General features: G+C 43.1%; 2 protein-coding genes across 7 annotated transcripts in view; one reads left to right on the forward strand and one right to left on the reverse strand.

Annotated features, from left to right (window-relative positions):
- ADARB2 (adenosine deaminase RNA specific B2 (inactive)) overlaps window positions 1–22,571 on the reverse strand; it is a 542,249-nt gene that overhangs the window by 357,531 nt on the left and 162,147 nt on the right. The gene's annotated exons all lie outside the window — the stretch shown is intronic.
- The window catches only part of LOC311597791 (uncharacterized protein), an 80,556-nt gene that overhangs the window by 35,238 nt on the left and 22,747 nt on the right, over window positions 1–22,571 (forward strand). The window contains exons 3-4 of one of the 2 annotated variants that reach the window (XM_084782150.1): window positions 7,582–7,745; window positions 12,888–13,189. In XM_084782150.1, coding sequence (XP_084638276.1) covers window positions 7,582–7,745; window positions 12,888–12,900 — 177 coding nt within the window. In that variant the 3' untranslated portion in view covers window positions 12,901–13,189. Of the gene's footprint in view, window positions 1–7,581; window positions 7,746–12,887; window positions 13,190–22,571 lie in introns of those variants that run through there. The other variant, XM_084782149.1, reaches the window with a different exon arrangement.

Here is a 22,571-nt window from a genome sequence, read left to right on the forward strand (position 1 = left end):
TAGCTGAGCTTCTCAGGTGTTAGGACCACCAGCTAGCTTCTATCACTGCCTTCCCTTAGTGGACACAGCCCCACGGGTAGCTGTAAGACAAGAAGACCATTTGTCCACAAATTTCGGGAATTCCTTGTTTTTAATAGCTGAGTAGTATTCTTAGTCCATTATTCTACTGAGGGACACTTAGGCTGTTTCCATGTTCTGGCTATTATGTATAAAGCAGCTATGAACATGGTTGATATAGAAATTATCATAATGAGTGAGTTCACCCAGAAGCAAAAAGAGACAAACAGTATATACTCACTTATATCAAAACACTACTCCAAGGGATACGTACCATGAAAAACTTTACTTACCAAGAAAGTGGGTCAGAGGAGAGGACTTCCTATTGAAACTTTAGGCGAGACTAGCATGGAAGAATGGGGAAATAGTAGGATCCACAGGGTCCTAGAAATCTACAAGAAGAACTTTATGACAGGCAGATCTGGGTCCTGGGGTCCTCCTCAAACTAAGGAACCAGTCAAGGAGAATATAGGCAGTAAACTTCGAACCCCTACCAAGACCTAGCCGACGAACATGATATTCTCCACTGTTGAGTGGAGAGTGAGATCTGACTCTCACATGAACTCTGGTGCCCCTTTTCTGACCACGTCCCCTGGATGGGGAGGCCTGGCGGCACTCAGAAGAAGGATAGCAAGTTACCAAGAAGAGACTTGATATTCTAAGAGCATATATAGGTGGAGGAGGTCTCCCTCAATCACAGACATTGGGGAGGGGATAAGGGGGGAAGTGGGAGGGAGGGAAGAATGGGAGGAAATAGGGGACGGGCTAACAATGGAGATGTAATATGAATAAATTAATTAAAAAAAAAGACAAGAAGACCATCGAGGCTGGTAGATCTGGACCCAGAGGGCTCTGCTCAAACTACTGTACCAACCAAGGACAATGCATGCAGTAAACCTCGACCCCCTGTTCAGATCTAGCCAATGGGCAGCGCATTCTCCACAGTTGTGTGGAGAGCAGGGACTGACTCTGACTTGAACTCTGGTGCCCCCTATTTGACCACTTCCCCTTGGCGGGGAGGCCTGGTGGCACTCAGAGGAAGGGTAAGCAAGCTACCAGGATGAGGCTTGATAGGCTGTGATCATACGGTGGGGGAGGATGTTTCCTTAGATCACAGACACAGGGGAGGGGAATAGAGTGAGAGAGGGGGGAGGAGGAACAGGAAGATACAAATGAGAGGACAGCAATTGAGATGTAATCTGAATAAATTACTTAAATAATAAAAAGAGAAGTGTCACTTCATAAAACATGCAGACTGTTTAGGTAATGCCGCATCTCGTGTATCTCATGTGAGCTTTGGAGTAAATTTCTATACCTTGGGAGCTGTGACCTTGCATCTGACTCCCAGACCACTTTGGGCAGCACACACTTGGATGCTTACCTGTAGAGATTTCTCCTCCAATTTGCAATAGATTCCATCTTACAATTTATAAGGCAAGAAAGGGTGGTAATGGGTAAAAGGAAGGAGAGGACAGGGGACTAGGCTGGAGTGAAATGCACCAAGCCTTGCTGGGGAGGCTAATACCAGGGCTTGGGACAGAGCACAAAGCAGCAGGGCCATTTGTGCTTGGGTGGATTATACTGTGATGTGGAAATAATGTGTAAATCTATGTGATAAAGTGTGTGTATATATATAGGTAATGTATGTAATGCATAAAATGCAAATAATACATAAAGACCATGTAGTATAAAATTACATATGAAACAAAATTTACATATGATATATAAAATATACCACAGGTGTAGAGAGACACTGAGGCTCAGTGGTGAAGGGTACCAACTGCTCTTTCTGAGAACCTTCTCTCAAACCCCAGCACTCACCTGGAAGCTCGCAGCTGTCTGCAACTATAAGGTCTGACACTGCCACATAGACATACATGCAGACTAAACACCAAGGTACGTAAAACAAAGGTAAATAAATTAATATATATACATACAATATTTAAAGTATATATAGCACATAAATGTATATATTAAGCATAACAGGTGCAGTATAGTTTTATGTATTTAGTTTATTTATACACTGAACTACATAGAGTAAAGTTTATGTAATATTTACAGCTTATATAGTAGAGAAGTTCTATGTTAAAAATATACATGATGAACAAAAATCTGGATATGTATTATTCTGTTTTGTAATACTCAGTAAAACATCAGAGGATGGGGAACTTTATATAAGAGAAGAGGGCTCTGGAGGTTGAGTCATGATGCCTTTCTCACGGGCAGTCTTTTTTTGTTGTTTGTTTCTTTTTTGTTTATTATTAATTTATTCATATTACATCTAAATTGTTAGCCCATCCCTTGTATCCCCCTATTCCTCCCTCCCTCCTGCTTCCCCCTTACTCCCCTCCCCTATGTCTGTGACTGAGGGGGACCTCCTCCCCCTGTATATGCTCTTAGGGTATCAAGTCTCTTCTTGGTAACTTTCTCACGGACAGTCTTAGATTGGCTTTGGGTATCATCTTCAAGTCTCCTTCTTGTAAAATTACCCAAATCCAGTCAATGTGGCCTCTGACCCTACAGACCTTATCAAATCCTAATTACTTACAAAGGCCCATCTTCTAAATACTATCGTGTGTGTGTGTGTGTGTGTGTGTGTGTGTGTGTGTGTGTGTGTGTAGAGTTTCTTCTTTTTGGCTTAAGTTTTTTTCCCTTTTTAAAAAAAGTCTTGGAATGAAGATTAAATTTCAACAGGTGAGCTTTCCAGGACCACTCTCAAATCATTCCTGAAGCACAGTATTTGTAAAGTCTAGATCACATATAAAGTTTATATTCAAAGTTCACTCATAGAAATGTGCTAATGTACATAAAATAGTTACAAATATGTGCACAGATGCATGGGTTTCACAGATACATGGGTTTTCAATTACTTAAAGTAGGCCATTTAAAATCGTTAAGCTCAGCCAGGTGGTGGTGGTAATGCACCTTTAATCTCAGCACTGGGGAGTCAGAGGCAGGCAAATCTCTGAGCTCAATGCCAACCTGGTATACAGAGTTCCAGGACAGCCAGGGCTACACAGAGAAACATTACCTCCAATAAAACCTAACAACAACAAAAAAAATCAACTAGACTTGGACATCTTGGGGTATTTTTTTAAACAATAATCTATAAACTTGGATGAAGTATAAATTAAAAAGAAATCAAATAAAAAATTAAAATAAAGTAGACTGGACCAGAAGGCTAGATTGTTTTGTATGCAAAGATATTTTCAAAGCTGATAGTAAACCTGATTTTGGCATGAATTTTATCTTTCACAGTGACCCTTCTCTTACCTACTTGCCTTGTAGGAAATTGACTGTGAGCCAGGAAAGGATGCACCCCCGCACCCCCAATGTGGAGCTACTCTTCCCATGGCATGGGACTGGCTGGAGCAGTGGGAGGGGCGTTGATGCTGGCTACACTGTTCCATTATAAGCATTAGCAGCTTTGATGTCACCAGAGGCAGAAACAAGGCAATCTTTCTGCCTGAGCTGTGACCTCACAGGATACCTAGCTTGCTATCCGAAACACTGATGCGTTTCCTGGAACAAAGCAGAGGAACAGATAGTGCACAGAGCATGGGCTCCTTTATTTGTAACCTTGAACTCTACCTGCAGATACCTTTCCACTGCAGTCGCATTTCAGCTGGAGGCTTCACCTGACTTCAGACCTTTAACCAGATTCTGACGGAAGCTCAGGAAGTGCAAAATGGAAAGGCAGTTTTAAGCCCAAGCCATATCTCCAAACCTACAACTTTTGTTTTTGAAAGAAACAAAACAAAACAAAAGAAAAAAGTCTGTCTGCTCTCTCCCAGTTCTTGGCAGGGGAGGTGACTAGCCACAGCCAACGTCCACAAGCAGCCTTTGTCAAGGCACCACTCTGTTTTCCAAGCCTCTGTAGAAAACACTGTGCCATTTCCCTACAATCTCCTGTGTATTTTTACATCTAAGGCAAGAATGTAATCCCTAAATGGCATCTTTCTGCCCATTAAGGCAGCAGCTAAAATCTCTGTAGGAAGGCTGCCTTCGAACCAGCGAAAAGTAATGATTTTCAGGAGACCCCAGCTGGGTTAAGGGTGAAAACAATGCTGGGGAGGTCAAAAGGGTCCAGAACCCATTACCGAGCTCCTGATAACCATTCCAACTAAAAGGGCCCTGACAAATTACTCCCCACAAAGCTGGATAAGCCCTTGATAGTCTTCAGCATATGCTGAGCAAGGCAGGGAACCACACAAGGCTGCTGCTGCACTTAGAAGGAAGGAGGCTGCGGGTAGGTGCTAGCAGAAGCTCACTGGGTTTTTCTTTTTGTTTTTGTTTATGTGTGTGTGTGTGTGTTTGTGTGTGTGTGTGTGTGTGTGTGTGTGTGTGTGTGCAAGAACAAACAGACAAGGTAAAGTAAGGCAGGCAGAATGAAGCAGGCTGACGAGAGTTTACAGAAAGCAGCAGCAGGAAATTAACCCCTGGACCTAAACCTGGAGGGTGGGGGTGGCAGTGGGGGCAGCTTCCATCAAAGCAAAACATGCAGACAGAGTGGGGTTGGGGGACTGTGAACCTTGAGCTAATTCTAAGGAAAACTCCAAAATGCCAGTTCTCTGAGCATCTATGAAGTAGCAAGGTAGAGCTTAGTGAGGGGGTAGGTGCTGTCCTGAAAAGTTTTGAGGTCACGACAGGATCATGTTTTGGTTATAAATGTGATGGGGGAGGCATCAACAGTTTCAGGCATGAAAGAGAATAACTCAGCTTTTTCTTAAAACATAGCATGCAACTTGTAACCCAGAGGATGGAACAGAGAGGGTCCAGGAAGGTGTGAGGCACACCTGGTAAGCTAGACCCTAAGTCCACATTACCTCAGCCAGGTGGGAGGAATCTTGGCCGTGCCCAGATAGTCTTAAGAGCTGGGAAGATGGCTCAGTCGGTAAAGGGCTTGCCTTGCAAACATGAGGACCAGAAGTTTAAACCTCAGAATTTACATTTAACAAAGCCTGGCACAGTGGTAGCAACTGCTGGGAGGTAAAGACACGGAGGTGCCTAGGACTCCCTGGCCAGCCAGGCTAGCCTGCTTATGTAGTTCCAGGCCAGTGAGAGACCCTGTCTCAAAAGACCAAGCTTTCCTGAGGAATGATTGCTGAGGCTGTCTTCTGCCTTACACAACACACACACACACACACACACACACACACACACACACACACACACACACACAGAGAGAGAGAGAGAGAGAGAGAGAGAGAGAGAGAGAGAGAGAGAGAGAGAGGGAGGGAGAGAACTTAGCAGACATGTATTGCTTAAACCCATAACATTTTCTAGGAAGTGTAGTCTTCAGGAATCAGCCAACTCTGGTGAAAGATCCAAGCCTTGGGATGCTCTATCAAATCAGAGTGTTTAGGCTTAAGGTTTGAAGCACGTGGAACTAGTTAGTCACAATAGCTCATTCTAATAATCCACTTTACAGTGTTTCCCATCTTCCTTTGGTAGCCGTGGTCAGTTATAAGGACAATATTTGCATTGACTGCACTGAAAGACCTGGACAAGAGGATGCCCTAGTTGGAAACATTACTCACCAGTTGCCACCATCACTGCCAAGAGAATTAAGTGTATCTGAAATGCCACACAGAACAGATGCCTGCAAGCTTGTGCTCTGAGTTTCCTGGAGTTCCCCCTGCATTCCTTTCCCTTTGTCAGCAACAGTGCTACAATGTCACTGTAATCAGCTGTGTCTGGGACCATGTCACCTTCCTGAAGTCTGTTAGTCCTTCCAGGAATTGAGTTTAGAGTGGGGCTCAGTGACCCCTTCCCGGAGGTGATGACTATTGGATAGGCTCAGACACAGTGATCCAAACTCAGTTTTGCGGACTTTTGTGTTCACCAAGGCCAAGGAAATGTCCAAAAAACAGACACCCATAGGTGGCTGCAATAGGGATGAAGAAAGAAGGCTTACCAGGGGAGTAGATGGAGAACGCATTACCATATGGGTTACAATGGAAGCCATACCTGTCAATTTAAATGTGTGGGAGAAATAGTCTAAGATAAGAAGAGCAAGATAAGCTTGCACAACAGACAGAAGAAAGAGCAAAGGCAGGTGAATTTCTTATCATAGGAGCCACAGCACTCAGAAGGAGATTGACCAGTTGTCAATCATAGGATACTTCAGTCAAACTGTGTCAACAAGGTCAAGTAAATTAGGGACCTGGAAAATTGCCACCGAGTTAGCGACAGAATTATTTTGTGGCATGGGCTAACGGTTTTGTTAAAAGAGGAGCTAAGCACCAAGGTGCAATGAATTGTAGCATGCCTGGTATAAATATGAATAAATTGCTAAAGAAATTTGAATGTGAAATAATAGAGGGAGAAGGGAAAGGGGTGTGTGTGTGTGTGTGTGTGTGTGTGTTTGTGTGTATGCAGTTGTTGTTGTTACTCTTAAAATATTTTTTTTAATACCTAGGTTTGTTTTTTGAAATATTACAGAATAATGCAATAAGGTCTCTACAGTGGGGTGGGGAAAGGGGCAGGACTCTTCTTCACAAAGCAAAAGGTAAATTTTGCTAGGAAGATGAGCCTCTCTCTTACTGAAGAGGTGATGGGGCAGGGCAGGGGTATAAGATGGGAGTCAGACAAAGGACTCATTTTTGTACCTTTTTTTGGGCAAAATATTCCTATTTTAAAGCCTCTTGGACTGAAGGTGGTGTCATTCTTCCTTGTCATCTCATTGTTATACACATGCTGAGTACACAACAAAATTTTATTATTGCCGAAAGTATGTATGTGGAAGTAACAAAGGAAGTTTGAGAAGAGTGGGGTGGGAGATAGAGGGAATGGGGGAAGAAGAGAGAGAAGGTGGGAGGAGGAGGAGGAAGAGGAGGAGGAGGAGGAGGAGGAGGAGGAGGAGGTGGAGAGTGGAAGTGGCCCAAGGTGCTCGGTCTCGTGTTTACATAGACACGTGCAGTGATTAGTTCTTCATGTACCAGCAAAGACTACATTTTTTATCCCTCCTTTCGTGCCCATTTTGGTCAATTTGAAGAGGAAGGCAAACAGAAAAGCATATCTCCTTGGTTTTATAAATATTTTTGTAATGGATGAGGCCACATTTGCTGTCCCCATTTTCCACAGATGAAAACTGATTCTTTAATAATAATAATGAGGAAATACAGAAGAGAGCTGGGGCATGCAGAAAGAGCTGGGAAAATGGAGCAAAGTCATTACAAGCCGTTTTCAATCATGGACAAGCACAAACGTCTACTACATCATCTGTGATTCTAGAGTGATAGTGGGTCCTGGTATCTTACCTCTTTGCTTGAAGGTTCAATCTATACTATGTGCTTACATTTAGAACAGAAAAGCCACCTACAAGTCATAAGAGAGCTTTGTGTATGTGTTTGTTACTTTTTCTTGGATTTTCAAATAGAAACAGAAGGTTTTGCTCTGCTATCAAATTTACTTTAAAAAATATTCTAATGTTTTGTAAACTCAGACACAGGAGAATTTAGTGTGGTGTGCCTGGGGCAGTAAGCCATTAACTGGTAGTTTGCTTATTCTTGTATTATGTAGGTTCGCAGAGAATCAAAGGGTAAAGTTCATCTACCGCTGGAGCATCTGCTCTGGCGTCTCTTCCCTTGCTCATTGTGGGGCATGAGCAAGGCATCAGGCAGACATGCTGAGCTGGAGACTGCGGAGCTGGTGGCACATTTCCGGGCACAGATTCCCTCTGCTGTGTATGTATATGCGAAGTGCTTATGTTGTTGTTGTTGTTGGCTTGTTTTTTGTTTTTATGCTTTGTTGTTGTTCTCTTGGTATTTGTCCATTGAGCTTTGAGATTTACCTGGCAATATGAGCTTGAAATAGATAGTATTCCTTCACAATAGGAAGGAAGGAAGGAAGGAAGGAAGGAAGGAAGGAAGGAAAGAAAGTACATTTTCAATAGACAGAAAGGGATTTAAAGGTTAAAAGATACACCTGTTAGAGAAAAACAAGTAAACACAGAACTAAGCAAAAACTCCACATGCCCAGAAGGACCAAAGAGATATTTTTTTCCTCTTCCGATGAGTCTCGAAAGACGCACACACACACACACACACACACACACACACTCACATCACTGTATTAGATATATTTTCCTCCTTGTACCTGGGATAAAAATTTCAAGCACCTCTTTGTTGCTTTGTTCTCACAGAATTTCCTCGAAGTGCTAACCTCAGAGTACCTTAGAAAATGTTTTCCTTACTGTACCTTTGGCCTGATAGTGGTGAATAGCACCTGTCTTCCAAGAAAGCTCATTCTTTGAGAGTTTTGATGTGATGATACTGATTTTTTTTTCCTGTGAAAAACCTCCAAAGTGCTAGAGGTCTTTGAAAACCAAGAAAAATGCATCAAGCGTTTTCATATTTAATGGCTGGATGGGAGAGTGCACACACTACCCTGTTGATTAAAGCTCCCACTCCCGGGCTCACAGGAGCCAACACACTACTGTGTACCTCATTTGTGCCTTAAAAGGCAGGACTCCTGGCTCCCTCCAAGTAGGTCATTATCACAGGTTTGCATAGGGGCAGTTTTAAGTGCATGCACTCGAGGCTATCATGTGACTTTCAATCAAGATGGTATTAATTAGTTATAGATCTTTACAATGATCAAGAGATGCACTTATTTTATGAAGGAAGGAGACCATAGGAGGTTATTCTTCTGGAAGAATAAAGACCACTGGATTTTGATTGAAAGTTTCTATTCTTTCAAAACAATGGGAGAGAAAGTAAGGTTGTTTCAGGATCACATCTGGATGACTTTGCATAGAATTCACAACCTAAGATTCAGATACTTAAAATATGCCACCTGTGTTGGTTGGGTTCTCTCATTATTGTGATAGGGTACTTGACAGCACTGAAGGGAGAAAGGGCTTATTTTGGTTCATGGTTTCAGAGGATGTAGTCCATCACGGAAGGGGAGGCACAGAGAAGTCTGTGGCAGTAGAACCCTGAGCTGGGGCTGCTCACTTCTTAGTGGACCCGAGACAGATGGTTCTGCATAGAAGCTACCACTTCAACTGCTGTAGTGGAATCCGACCTCCTAAGGTTACAGAACTTCCCAAACCCAGCCACAGGTTAGAGATAAGTCTTCAAACACGTGTGCCTGTGGGGGACATTTTATATTCATACTGTTATACTGTATTATAAAAATACAAACAGGACTGGGAGAGGGACCAGTGGGTAAAGTGCTCACCATGCAAGTGTGAAGACCCCACGATCAGATACACATAACCATATGAAGCTCAGAAATGGTATACAGATTTGTCATTCCAGTGTGCCCACTGGGAGATGGGAGTTGGAGACAGGAAAATATCATGAAGTTTCTAAGATGCCAAGCCTTGAATACACTGTGTCAGGGTGAGGGCTGATGATGTCCTCTGACCTCTACACATGTACCATGGCACACATATGACTCTAATCACACAGGAATATTCATAGAGAAATATATACATTAAACACAACAAAAAATACAAACAAAATGAACAAAACCAAAAAAGATACTAGTATAGGCTGCAGAGTGCTCCCTCTCAAATTTATTTTTTATAAGACTAACCTGAAACATCTTAAAATGTGACTGTATTTGAGGAAAGGATGGTTACAGAAACACTCATTCATGATTGGAGCAATGCAGCCATCATGGCACTGGAGCAATAGTTGAAGCTATATCCTGATTTGCAAGCAGAAGGAGAGAGAGAGAGAGAGAGAGAGAGACAGAGAGAGAGAGAGAGAGAGAGAGAGAGAGAGAGAGAGAGAGAGAGAGAGAGAGAGAGACTGGTGTGGGTTTTTGAAATTTCAAAGCCCACATCCCATGACACACTTCCTCCAACAAGGCCACACCTCCTAATCCTTCTAATCCTTTCAAATAGTCCCATTCCCTGGTGCCTAATTATTGAAGTATATGAGCCTGTGGGACCTTGCTTATTTGAGCCTCCACAGGTGGACTCTAACGTGGACTGTTTTCCTTATTTAATGAAAAGAATAGGAGACATAGTCTGCAGGACATAGACATTTGAAAGCAACCTATAAGCCTCCATAGACATTTGAAAGCAACCTATAAGCCTCCAAAAGGCGTGAGAAAAAACTGTGGATATAACTTTTTGTTTTCAGAACTGTGAGAAAAGCCACTCTGTTTAAGCCATTGGCTTGTGGCACTCTGTCATAGCTACCATGGGACACTGACATGAAGTCTAACAAAAAGATAGAATAATCCGTATAGATTTAGTCAGAGAGACCCCATTTCTCAATGATCCAAATGTGTAGAGCAGACATCTCAGATCTAAGGAAGCTTGAACAGAAATTGTAAAGAAGAGCCTTCTCCTTCTTGGCCCCCTCCTATGGCCTTTACTGACTTTTGCTAGCTGATTTTTTCTCTAGACAGGGTTTCTCTGTGTAGTCCTGGCTGTCCCGGACTCACTTTGTAGACCAGGCTGGTCTCAAACTCACAGTGATCTGCCTGCCTCTGCCTCCCTGAGTGCTGGGATTAAAGGCGTGCACCACCAGTCCCGGCTTGCTAGCTGATTTTTAAAAGGCAAACTGAGAATGTTTAAGGACTTAGATTGTTAATCTTCCCTTTATTGATCACATTAGTAAGTGGAAGCTTTTCGTATCTCAAAAGGAGATATTTATTCTAGGACATATTAATGATAGTCACATGGATATTGCTGTCTTCTTTGCCCAAGGACATTGAGGCAAGTTACAATTAGGCAATGGGTCTCTCTTCAACACTTAAAGAATCATGGTGCCTAGCGCTGAAAGAAATCTTAAACATGCCTCAATCTCACCTTCTTGGGTTACCGGAGATCAAGCCGAGTATTTCAGGCTCTACCTCCTAAGCGAGTACTTCCATTACTTAACACAGCAAGTTAAAGTGTGCTTAGAGCACTCCGCATGCCTGGTGAAAGGTGCCAGTGTGCACCATGACTCTCAGCTTCTATAGCCTCAGTCGCAGCCACCTGGCATTGGAGTACCCAAGCTGCTGGAGTTCTAAAACTACTTTTGCACCATGAAAAGGAACACGTAAAAGGATGCCTTTCTTTCCTGTGAGAGTGTTTCTAAAGGAAAACAGTTTGAGTTATTACCTCCTTTCCTCTTTTCCTCACTTAGAATTGTTAGTGTAAATATTATTTGGCTGTGCTCTTTTCGTGGAATTCGAACAGCTATGGGTTTGTCAAATACATTTTCTCATGGTAATAATAGGTGTAAGGAAAGCCAGGCAATCTACTGACTACAACAGCAGCAGCAACAACCAAAATCTAAAATGAGTCTTCATTACGTGTCGTTAAGCTAGTATTCAGATCTGGGTGAACAAAGTGAGGGTGTAGATAGATGTTTTCTCATCTGTCACCTGTTCAGATCTTCCTTCCCCACTGCGGATGCTGTGAGGTGACACCCCTCCACCTTGTCCACTGCCTCCTACCATATCTCTGCCTGTTGTGACATTTTAAAATAAAGTCACGGCATCAGATGTACACATTAAGTCTAACACAGACTATAACTTAACAAACATTCATTATAAAGTTTTATTACAAAAGTTTAAAACAGGGGACGGTTAAGTAGCAGAAGTAAAGCTCAGGGAAGAAGGAAAGGAAGTAATCTGGAAAACGTGTGTATGTGTGTGTGTGTGTGTGTGTGTGTGTGTGTGTGTGTGTGTGCGCATGCACGTGTGCACATGTGCGCATGTGTGTGCAGGCTTTAGATATGCAAAGATCTTCCTCCAAACACCCCTCTGTCAGGAGATGGACTCCCTAGCCTGGAAGGAATACCATGCTTCATGGGTTGAAACAGGTAATTTGCCAGAGAAACAAGGTGTCAAATTGGTGGTTTCCAGAAACTGTGGTTGAGCTCAAAACTCTTGGAGTCTGTTGTGAAAAACAGATGAGAGGACAGGTAACTGGACAGCAAAGATGTGAGTGACCTCCTTCTCCCAGGGAGGCTGGGAACACAGTGTAGAGAGGATGAAGTGGCCTATAGATGAAGATTGAGAGTGGCAAGCACGAGTGGGTGGCTTTCTTCTTCAAGTCACCAGGTCCCTGGGAAAAAAAACCTTTGTTCACCAATAGACCCATAGCCTTTTCCCTCGGAACCAGTTTATACAGCTTTCAGATCCTTGCTAAGACATCCCCAACCAAAGGTTGATTGGAAGGCTACTCCTGCTTTGTTAAAGGTGGCAGCAGCGCACAGCCCCTGGGATGGGTCCTAACAATGGAAACCATCTGCATATTGGTGACTGCCCTTGGGAATGCTTGGGTCACACTCTAGGGACAGCTGAGATGCATGATGGTACGTATGGTCCAGGTAGGCACATGGGCCTCCCCGCTATGTTCTCTTGTGGGTCATAGAAAATGTGGTGGCCATTATACTGTTGGTGCTTACTTGAGAGTGAGATGAGAGACAAGGAAACACAGTCTAGGCTGCGCAGGCCCAATGTGGCACACACACACACACACACACACACACACACACACACACACACATACACACATACACACACACATACATACACACACTTGAATACCACGGTTTGGCACACACACCTGCACACCAAAGGCATAAAGTGGCTGGCTGCTAAATACCATCTAGCATATTTCTGTAATTAACCAAGAAATATTCTATGAAGAAGCAGAGGGAGAAGGGTGAGGTAGAAATATGTTCAGAACCACCAGGGTGCCATGTATCAAATCCCCTTTGAGTCAAGTCCCAACTAATTGTGTGTTTGTCTGCGGAGGGAGAAAAACAGACGCATTTGCTTTATCAGTCTAAGATTTCTACATTGTTTTGGTCATTGTTTCTCAAATAGTTGTAACATTAATTAGTCTGTTTATTTGGTTCCTCATTCAGCAAACACTCTTAAGGATGGTTGAGGCAGAGACTGTGTGTGGACCTCAGCGTCTCTGCCAGTTTGCTCTTGGAATGGCCCTGGACAAAAAGGAAAGACCAGTCCAGCCTAGAGCAGCGAGTTCCCTGTTGGAGACACTGTGCTATTGTCAGAGATACATCTTGTCCTCAGAGCCTGGAGATTATTCTCAGAACACCACCAGACACCAGGTGGCCGATAACAGTGGGAAATTACTGTTTTAATCATTAATTACCAAATAAATGTCACTTTGCTGGTACAATATATGCAGAGATTTCTGTCATAAATTGACATCTGTAAGTCATAAACTGCTTAGTTTTAGTTGCTTTTAATTGCTAAATTTTCCCAAGCTGCATGGTGCACGTATTTTGGATCTGGTTCAAACTTCTTTGGCGCATGGGTGCCTTCTTGACGGAAACGTTGGATTCTGATGGCTTCAACAGTGCAAGAGGTGTGAGGTTTCTCACAAAATGCGTTTGGCCTAATCACAGCAGAGAAAGAGAGTTCAGTGGAAAGCAAGAGCAGCCTTTAATCAGACTGGAGATTCTGGCAGATCTCGCAGACGGCGAGTGGTTTTCACGGTGGGAATGGAGATGAAAGGGAAGGGCGTTCTAACAGACCCGAGGCAGGCTCTGTCTCCGGATTGTTCACAAGCGTCCAGGCTTCTTCTCTGTTTGACTTGAAACAAGTTCTTGCTAGAGGAACCCACAGTCCTTTTACCCAGAAGCCTAAATACATGTGCTTTTGAAGAGCACTGCTGTAGTAGGTTAAGGATGAAAAAAGGGTGTCTGCAGCTCAGGCAACAAAGAACGCGCAGTTTTCTTCTCAGTGTGGAGACGATTCTGAGAATAACGAGGCTGTGAGAACCAAGTGGGAGCGAACAGGGGCAAACTAGCCTTTTCTGCTTCCCCAAATACAAATCCCATTCATCCCGTGTGTAAATGAAGTTCATGTGTACTTAGAACCAGCTGGGTTCTGAAAATTGCACAAGGAGACTTGAAAATGAGTAGTCTGAAGTGAAGAGCGTGTGACACTGGCTTGGGTGTGCCACCTTGGGCCCTTCTTGCCCGTGTCTGCTGCTACTCTGCCTCCTCAGGAGATCCTGAGTTCTTTGGCCCCTGGGAGGTGCAAAAGGAGGCTGTGAATCCATCCTGGGTATCACAGGCTCATCCAGGGGACCGGCTTTTGTTTCTCCCTCAGGTCTTACAGAATGATGTCCTGGTTGTGTCTCAGCTAGGTCTATCCTCTGAACGTCCATGCTTTAGTCCCTTCATTGTCCTCTCCTTGGAAAGTGATGGCTTTCCAACCTCCCCAGCTGCTTTCTTACCTTTTCCTTGATCACATAAGATTTCTGTACATTAAACGCCCCCTGGTTTAAACATCTAGTGTGACTTCTTTTGTCTTTTGCTTGGGTCCCAAGAGAAGTATCAATGTTTTCTCCTCTCTGGTATGTTTCAGAGATTCAATTTTTCACTTCAAAAATACAAACTAAGAGCCACTTTTCTGCTTCTCACTCTTCCTCTATTAACTGGCATTCTTCCAAATACAGAATGGGACCAGAGTCACTTTCCTTTTCAGCACAGAAAACAACTTTCTAGTATTGATAACATTGTTTTTATTATTATTATTATTATTATTATTATTATTATTATTATTATTATTATTATTATTTTATTCTTTGTGTTCTTCACAACATCCAAGAAATAGTTAACTCTTTTTGGAACTTCAGTAAGTCTCTGAAAATTTTAGCCAGCATGTATCGTATTGGCTGTTTTTCTGTTCTTTTTTCCTAAGTGATCTTTAGATTGTAATATTTAAAAGGCTTGGAGCTGTAGTTTAATTACATCTCTTAAGAAAAAGTGGGATCTAGGTGTATGGGCAGATGCTTTTAATTCTAACACTGCAAAGGTACAGGCAAGAGGGTCCTGAGTTCATAGCTATCCTGGGCTACATAGTGAGACAGATATTTGAACCAAGAACAAAAACCAAGAAATATATTAATGGGTCCAGTGTTATTTCACATAACCTGCCTCCTGAGATTTCTTAAAATTCATGAGTTATTTTTCATAAGGAAATAGGAAAGTGCTAAAGAGTACAGACTGGTAGGACTGGAGCTCGTGGCACTTGTCAGTAATCCTGGCACTCTGTGAGTCGAGCCAGGTGGATTAGGCACGTCTGACTCTTGGCTTTCTTGCTGCCTTGCTTCTCCAACATGCTCATGCTCATCTGAAAGGCTTCAGCCCTGGAGTGACCCAACACTGTCTGGTTCCAACTCCACAGCCTATTTCAGGTCTGCACCTGAGCATCTGGAACGTGGCTGGAGAGAAACAGCAAACCCTGCCAATGGATGTCACCTACAATTCACAGCACACAGCTCAAACAGCTCCCCACACTTCCCTCCAGACCAGCCACATTTCCCAGTTAATTTATAATCACACTTTCTGACTCTTTCACACCTCTCTCTCTCTCTCTCTCTCTCTCTCTCTCTCTCTCTCTCTGCTAGTCTCCAATAGTGCTCTCACCTTCCCCATCCTTAGCTATTCCCATGTTTTCAGATTCATTATTTTTTTCTCATCCACCTGCAAAAACCCCTGCATTCTGAGATGCACAGGGCTGGACCCGTGGGCCAGTCCCTGTATTCCCCTCTTGAAGTGTTTCTCTCCTAGTTCTACTTTCTTCCTTTTGTACCATCGGGCTTTACTTCTTGATGAAAAACTTCATTAGTACAAATGTCCCAACTTAGGCTCCCACTTGGGATTCCCTTGAATCCCTTGAGTCCCACCCTCCGCCTAGGTTCTCAAGTTAAATGTCCTAACCACTCTGCCCTCCCACTCACTGCTGACTCAGTAAGGAGAGTGCCCTGCCCTTACGTCACATAGAGTAGGTAAGCTACCCTCACCTACCTGACACCTTGTTTCTCTAGGAATTTACAGCACCTGTCACTTCCCTCCTGAATTGCCTATTTCTCTGGGCTTTCAGGACTTTCTACCCTCTGATTTCCCCCTCTCCTCACTGGCCATTGTCTCTGGATTTCACTCAAAAGGCTACTTATCTTTGTGCCCCCCCCCATATGTACTGCTGGGTTCCCAGCTAGTTGACCTGGGTTTCCCTTTCCCTTCCCCCACCAGACATTTACTAGATGAATTTAATCCCTACTGAGCGCTTGTTTATTGACAGACAAGCCGCGCTGTGATCTAAAGGATCTGCCTCCTTGAATAACTCAAGCTTACAGAAGCACTGCCTATTTGACCCTCTACCTTAACATTCAAGAAGCCAATGGTCTCAACACCCACCCCTCAGAGCCGTCTCTGCTTTTGTTTGTGAAGCTTCTTATTCTCTTTGTGAACATCTAATCTACCAGCAAATCGTCAGCCTCCACTGTGCCACGCTTGTCTAAGGTACTACCCTCTTTTGCTCAGATCAATGCAATAGGTACTCGTACACATTGTATTGCTCAGGGATGGCATGATGCTGTCTTCATCCCTAGATTCTCCTCTAGACCTTTGGTGGCATATTGTCAGGGGGCAGGGCTTGAACCTGGGGGCACTTTGCCACAGCCTCATAAGTTTTTTGTTTGTTTGTTTGTTTGTTTGTTTTTACAGGCAACAGATATACACTCCAGAGTTCTTAGGCCAGGTCACATGACCTTTACATTAGTACTCTTTTTGTCTCACCTCGGTCCCCTAAACCAGCCACTGTACTGAAAAAAGCCATGTGGACTTCCATTCCTCCTGAACCAGAGCCACATCCAACCTTTTGACCAGATATATCCATGAGCTTAGGTTCCAGGGACACCTCAGAGCAGGAAAGAGATGATCATCACGGAGCTTAAAGCTCCCGAGACTTCCCACCAGTGCTCCATCACTCAGGCTGTGATCACCAAGACCCTATAGAAACGCACATCCAAGTGCCCTACATAAATTCATTCCACACATTGCTCAGCCTCATTTTGTGCCAAATCCGTTATCATGTCTGAATGTAGTATGTATTATTTATTACATGTTGTGCTCCACTGAAACTAAAGTCAAATGAGAACTAATACATTGTCCTGGTCATGCTGGGATCTTGTGTATCTGTCTGGTAGGTGTTTGTCAACATCTTTTCTCTGAATGCTTGGATAAAGTCTGGTAAACACTAGGCAGGTGGCATTCTCCGTGATGAGATGTCTGCCGCTTGCGGCCATGAGAGGTTCTAGAACACCAAAGCACTTGAGCTGCTTGTAGTAGTATGACAAAAAGAAAGATGAATCCCCTTTGGGCAAACTCCAATATGACATACTCCTTAGAGAAGTGCACAGCTATGGTGGAGAAGGAAGACGGAGTAAGTGGTCTTTCCACATGCATACACTCAGGCACATGTAAGCAGTTGTTTCAGAAATACTTATGCATCGTGAGGTCAAAACATTTTTCAGGATTTTTCCTCATAGAGGACAAGTTCACAACATGGGAGTCCTGGTCCTGGGTCTTGATGGCTTGTCTTCTGCCATTGACCTGTCATAAACCCAAATTCTTGTGGCGATAAGACACACTAGGCTGCACATTGATGGCGTCTGGGAATACAAATGCTGGCTAATGGATTCCCATCCAGATTTGACCAGAGAAGGGGAGAAAAGCCTAGAGCGGGGAGGGTGGTTTGAGATCAGGGATGGGGTGGACATGGATGGAGGAGGGACGGGAGCTAAGCCAGGGTAACAAAAGGCACAGCCCAGTCCTTTATATTGCTGTCCCCAATTGGCTCCAAATGTCCTTACACGTTTAAAGGCAAGTTATAAGATTCTCTGTTGGTTTGACAGGGCTTTTCATTTTGAGGCAAGAAATAATGGAGGAATAAGAAGAGGAAAATAGGAACAAGTAACACAAACTATGGTTCTCCCCCCCTCCCCCCCTCCCCCCTTCTCCCCCCCACCCCCCCAGGGATTAAGGGCTTTGCAGAAGTCTTGTCTTCCTCTTATGGGAACATTCTGGTTTGTGATACTTGTTATAAATATTGGGGTCCTACACCTGAATCTGTTTAGACAGAGCATTCTACTGTGGGAATTATGAGGCAAATCCATTGGAACAAGTTGTTTTGATGTCTATGGCAGAAATTTAGGATAGGAGATCTTTTTCAAGACCAACTTGGATTTTTTTTTTTCTAACAAATTCCAGAAGTGTCAGGCCATTCTGTTTGCTAATATATTTCTATAAAAATCTTTTAAAGATATACACTTCTGTTGGTGGTTTTCTCTTATACACTTCTTTCTACTTTTAAATCAAGTCTTCACCTTTGGTCTTCTCTTCCTCCTTTCTCTTCCTTTCTATTTCTTCTTTCCTTCCTTCCTTTTTAGCTCCCCTCTCCTATTTTTTAACATATTTCTTATTTTGAAATTATAATATAATTACATTATTTCCCCTCCCCCTTTTTCCTTCCAACCCCCACCTCTTTGACCTTTTTCAAATTCATGGGTCCTTTATTCTTTCATTGTTGTTACATATGTGTGGGCGTGGGGTATTCCTAAATACATAAATATAACCTGCTCAGCCTGTATAACATTACTGACGTATATATGTTTTCAAGACACAGCAAATTCTTATATAGTACTAAGTAGTCAGTCTTGAAAACATAAACATGACAGTAGCAGGAGAGGCGGGCCTAAAAATGAAGGAAGGAAGAAATAGACAGGAGGAGAAAAGAGGAAGGGAAGAAAGAAAGAAAAGAATCAAACAGAAAAGCAAAAGGCTTCCACATGTCTGAGACATTTTTATGCCTAGAATGACCTGTCGCCCACATGCTCTCTCCACACTTAACTCATGGCCTGGGAATGACACTGGGATCTAATGCTGTAGGTCCCTCCAAGAACGCAGAATTAGTGATCTCAGCACTGCTGCGATGGTGTTCTGTCCTCTGGGATGATGTTAGGTCTGGTGAAAACCATAGCTGACGACAAGAAACAACTCTGTGTGATTGCACTTCACTGAAAACAGCTAACGTTTATTTGTAGACTTGTTCTGCCTCATGGGAAGCATCTATTTCTCTTCTCTACAGAGAGAATGACCGTTGTTGACTCTGTCGGGGAAAGGCTTTGCTCCGTCTGTTATTCATTGGGAATGGTATTAGTGTCCCATTGCTCACCCAACTCTGGTTTTGGCAAATATTATCATTCTGAACATATTTCTCCTTCAAAGCATAGTACCGGAGATTGTTCTATTTTTCTTTAATCTCTGCCCACCTCCCCCATTCTAATTTATTTTCCCATGTTGCCACTCTAAGGACCAGGTGCTATGAAATCTAGTTGTTCTCCCTTAACAGTTAGCAAAATGGGGTTTTAGCAGTTGCTGAAGAAAATAAAAAACAGAACCACAAAAAGCAAAACCCAAAGAGATTATCACATAGGATCATTTATAGTCTAAATTGAAAGTTGAAAAACTTATTTGTTTTCCCATATTCTGCATGTTGCCTTTCTCATTTTTCTTTATCTCTATACACATATGCACATGTATGTGTAGAAAATACATATTCTGTATCTTTAACTATTTTACTACCTAAATTTATCAGTTATAGTAATATATATGTCTTTTCCTCAAATTTTTACTTTATTAAACTACATTTTTATAATTCTAATGCTTATCTAAAGTAATTCTTATGGAGATAAAATATCACTGTAGTTGGTTTAAAAGCTGGGACATTTAAGTAAAAGCACATGTCAGGAATTAAAATGGAAACTCTGGGAAGAGAGGAAGGTAAGTTAGGTAAAGACTGTCAATTGTGGTCTCTTCAGCTTAGAATTCAGGATGGTCTGAGTCTGGACAGCAAGGGAATGTTGTGGCCACGGGACCTGGGAGCTATAGTGAGAGACAAGGAGACTATGATTATTAAGAATCCTGAGAGCAATCGTGAAATGATGTGCCAGCCTCCCACAAGAAACACAAGCGTGTGTTTGTATCTGTGGGATCCCTACTGTCCATTCTTTTGGAATCAGCTCCTCAACCCAATTTCAGAAACGCTCCATTCTTTCTTTGAACATCTAGTAAACTTTAAGCACTCGAGCTCTCAGGGCAACAGCGCTGGTGTGGTCCTCTGTCCATCCTGGCTGTTCAGGACTCAGTGTTCAGCTCTGCAGCTGATTGTCCTGCTCCTTGGTTAAGCAGTACCTTTCTTGACCTCCCCAAGTAATCTACATTGAAGTCATTCCAGAATCAACATGTGACTGCCCTACTGGTACGCATCTTGTGTCTCTTTAGTACCCACCCCTGTTCTGAAGAGAAGAAGAAGAAATTGGTTCCTAGCCTGAATGCATGTGTGATAGCTTGCACTCATAGTTTTTTTTTTTTGGTGTGTTATGCATGTAAACAGTGTGCTTGGATGTATGTAGGCACACATGTGTAACTGAGTGTGAGTTCTCTCCCTCCCTCCCTCCCTCCCTCCCTCCCTCCCTCCCTCTCTCTCTCTCTCTCTCTCTCTCTCTCTCTCTCTCTCTCTCTCTCTCTCTGTAGCACAGAGGTTGATACAAAGTGTCTTCCTAGATCACTCTCCACACTACATACTGAAGCACCGTCTCTCTCATGAATCCAGAGCTCTTCAGTTAAGTTAGCATACCTAGCCAGCTTGCTTTGGAGATTTCCTGCCTCCACTTCCTGAATGCTGGATTATAGGCAGCCCACACCATCTGCTTGGTGCTTAGGTGATGTTAAGAACCTGCACTTACTCACCATGCCCTTTACCTGATGCACCATCTCCCTAGTCTCTTATACTCACATTTCAATAATGTAACTTATATCAACTACGTTCCCCAATGCTTGGTGCCTTTTACCTGAAAAGCAGTTTGCCCTCCTTCCTCATAATGGCATTGCTCATGGGGATGAGTAGGTTCTAACGGCACAGCAGAGGCGCAGGAAGCAGTGTCCAGATGAAGAAACAGATCCCCAGGAAAATGAATTTCCCTGATTATTCTGGTCTCGAGTCATGCACATGCAGTTTGAAGTGTGCTGGAAGAACTCCTCAAAAATTATTATTGAGGGGGCGGGAGTGTGGCTCAGTAGTTAGTGTGCCTGCTTAGCTTGCACGGGGCCACAAGTTCCATCCCATCATGGCAAAGACAGCTATGTGATGCTCAACCCTCATAATCTTAGCATTTTGGACATAAAAGTTAAAAAAATTGAGAAATTCAAGGACATTTTCAACTACATAGCACCTTCAAGGCCAGCGCGGGATACATGAAACCTTGTCTCATACAAAAAGTGTTGTTTTGGGGAGCTGTATCACTCTTAGATCACAGGAAACTTACAAGGTAATAGTAAATATGACAGGAAGATAACTGTGTATATCTCATTACCAGAAAGAAATAGATAAGTTCTCAGCAAACTCTCCCAGGTAAGAGTTTTATTTTGTAGGAGCCTGGCAGATCCGGAGGACAGTGTACACAGTGGGTCTAGCCTCCACAGTCTTGGAGAAGCTTAAGTTAACCTTGTTATTGAAGGTGGACCAAGGACAGAGAGTGCCCAGAAAATAGTCAGATAGATATAAGGCAGGGAGGAGATTGTATATGAGGATCCCAGAAAAACAGTTTTAATTACTCATCCATGGGAGAGTCTCCGGCTAGTTCGGCTTTACACAAATGAAATTTTTACACCAATCGATGTGGGTCACTTGAAGTTTAACCCAGCTGTTTCAGTAAAAAATCCACTGCTAGCTCAAGGAAGAGGAGGATTGTGGGAAGGAGGAAAGGAAGCCATAGATCTCCATGTGAGAGCCACCTTGCTACCATTTCATAATCAGATTGGAAATAGTGCTCAGAAAAAGGTAAATGTGTTTTATTGACTGATGCTGGCACTGCCTTCTGAAATGCTGACTTTTGAGTCTAGGGCGATATGTACATGAATGAACGAAGATAAAATATTCATAATAGGATAACCATTCCCTTTCCTCTAAAGCTGAGTAAATTATAATTTTATAATTTGTATGATGATTTTGATGGGCCTGAGAGTAGAGTAGTCCAGTGGGGGAAGGAGGGAGGGAGGGAGGGAGGGAGAGAGGGAGGGAGGGAGGGAGAGAGAGAGAGAGAGAGAGAGAGAGAGAGAGAGAGAGAGAGAGAGAGAGAGAGAGGAGTGTTAAAGCAAGCTAAGACACGGAGACATAGCAAGCAGCATAGGCATCACATGCCTATCGAAGCCCCAGTGTGTTGCTTGGGGAAACAAGGCTTCCTGGTCCCTATGGGAGCAAGGCTGGCGAACCCAAGCTCTGTAACACATAATGAGGTCAACAAAGGTTGCCTGGGGTTCTTAAGCAGTCTATTTTTCTGTTTCTAATTTTACTCTAAAATTCTAACCCAGTAAGCAGCAGAGGAGGAAGCCTTAGGAAACAGGTATTTTTTACCTTAGCACCTGTTTCCTTTTCAGAAATCATATCCATTTGCTGTATTCTCAGATCAGTTAAGTGTTTAATCGCCTATAAATCTGGGCATCTCTTACCTTAGCACTTTAGACACACTGAAATTATTTTCTAAAACATAGTATTTCCCCCCTTAAAATGTAGTATTGCTCATGCACTTGACAGATTCTGGGGGAGAAGAGCCACCTTTCTTTATGGCTGCTGACCCCTGAGATGCTACCCATACTCCAGAAAGATGGTCCCCTGAGATGCTACCCATACTCCAGAAAGATGGTCCCCCTGAGATGCTATCCATACTCCAG

Source organism: Acomys minous (genome assembly GCF_964271855.1).
Source record: "Acomys minous genome assembly, chromosome: 5".
NCBI lineage: Eukaryota > Metazoa > Chordata > Mammalia > Rodentia > Muridae > Acomys > Acomys minous.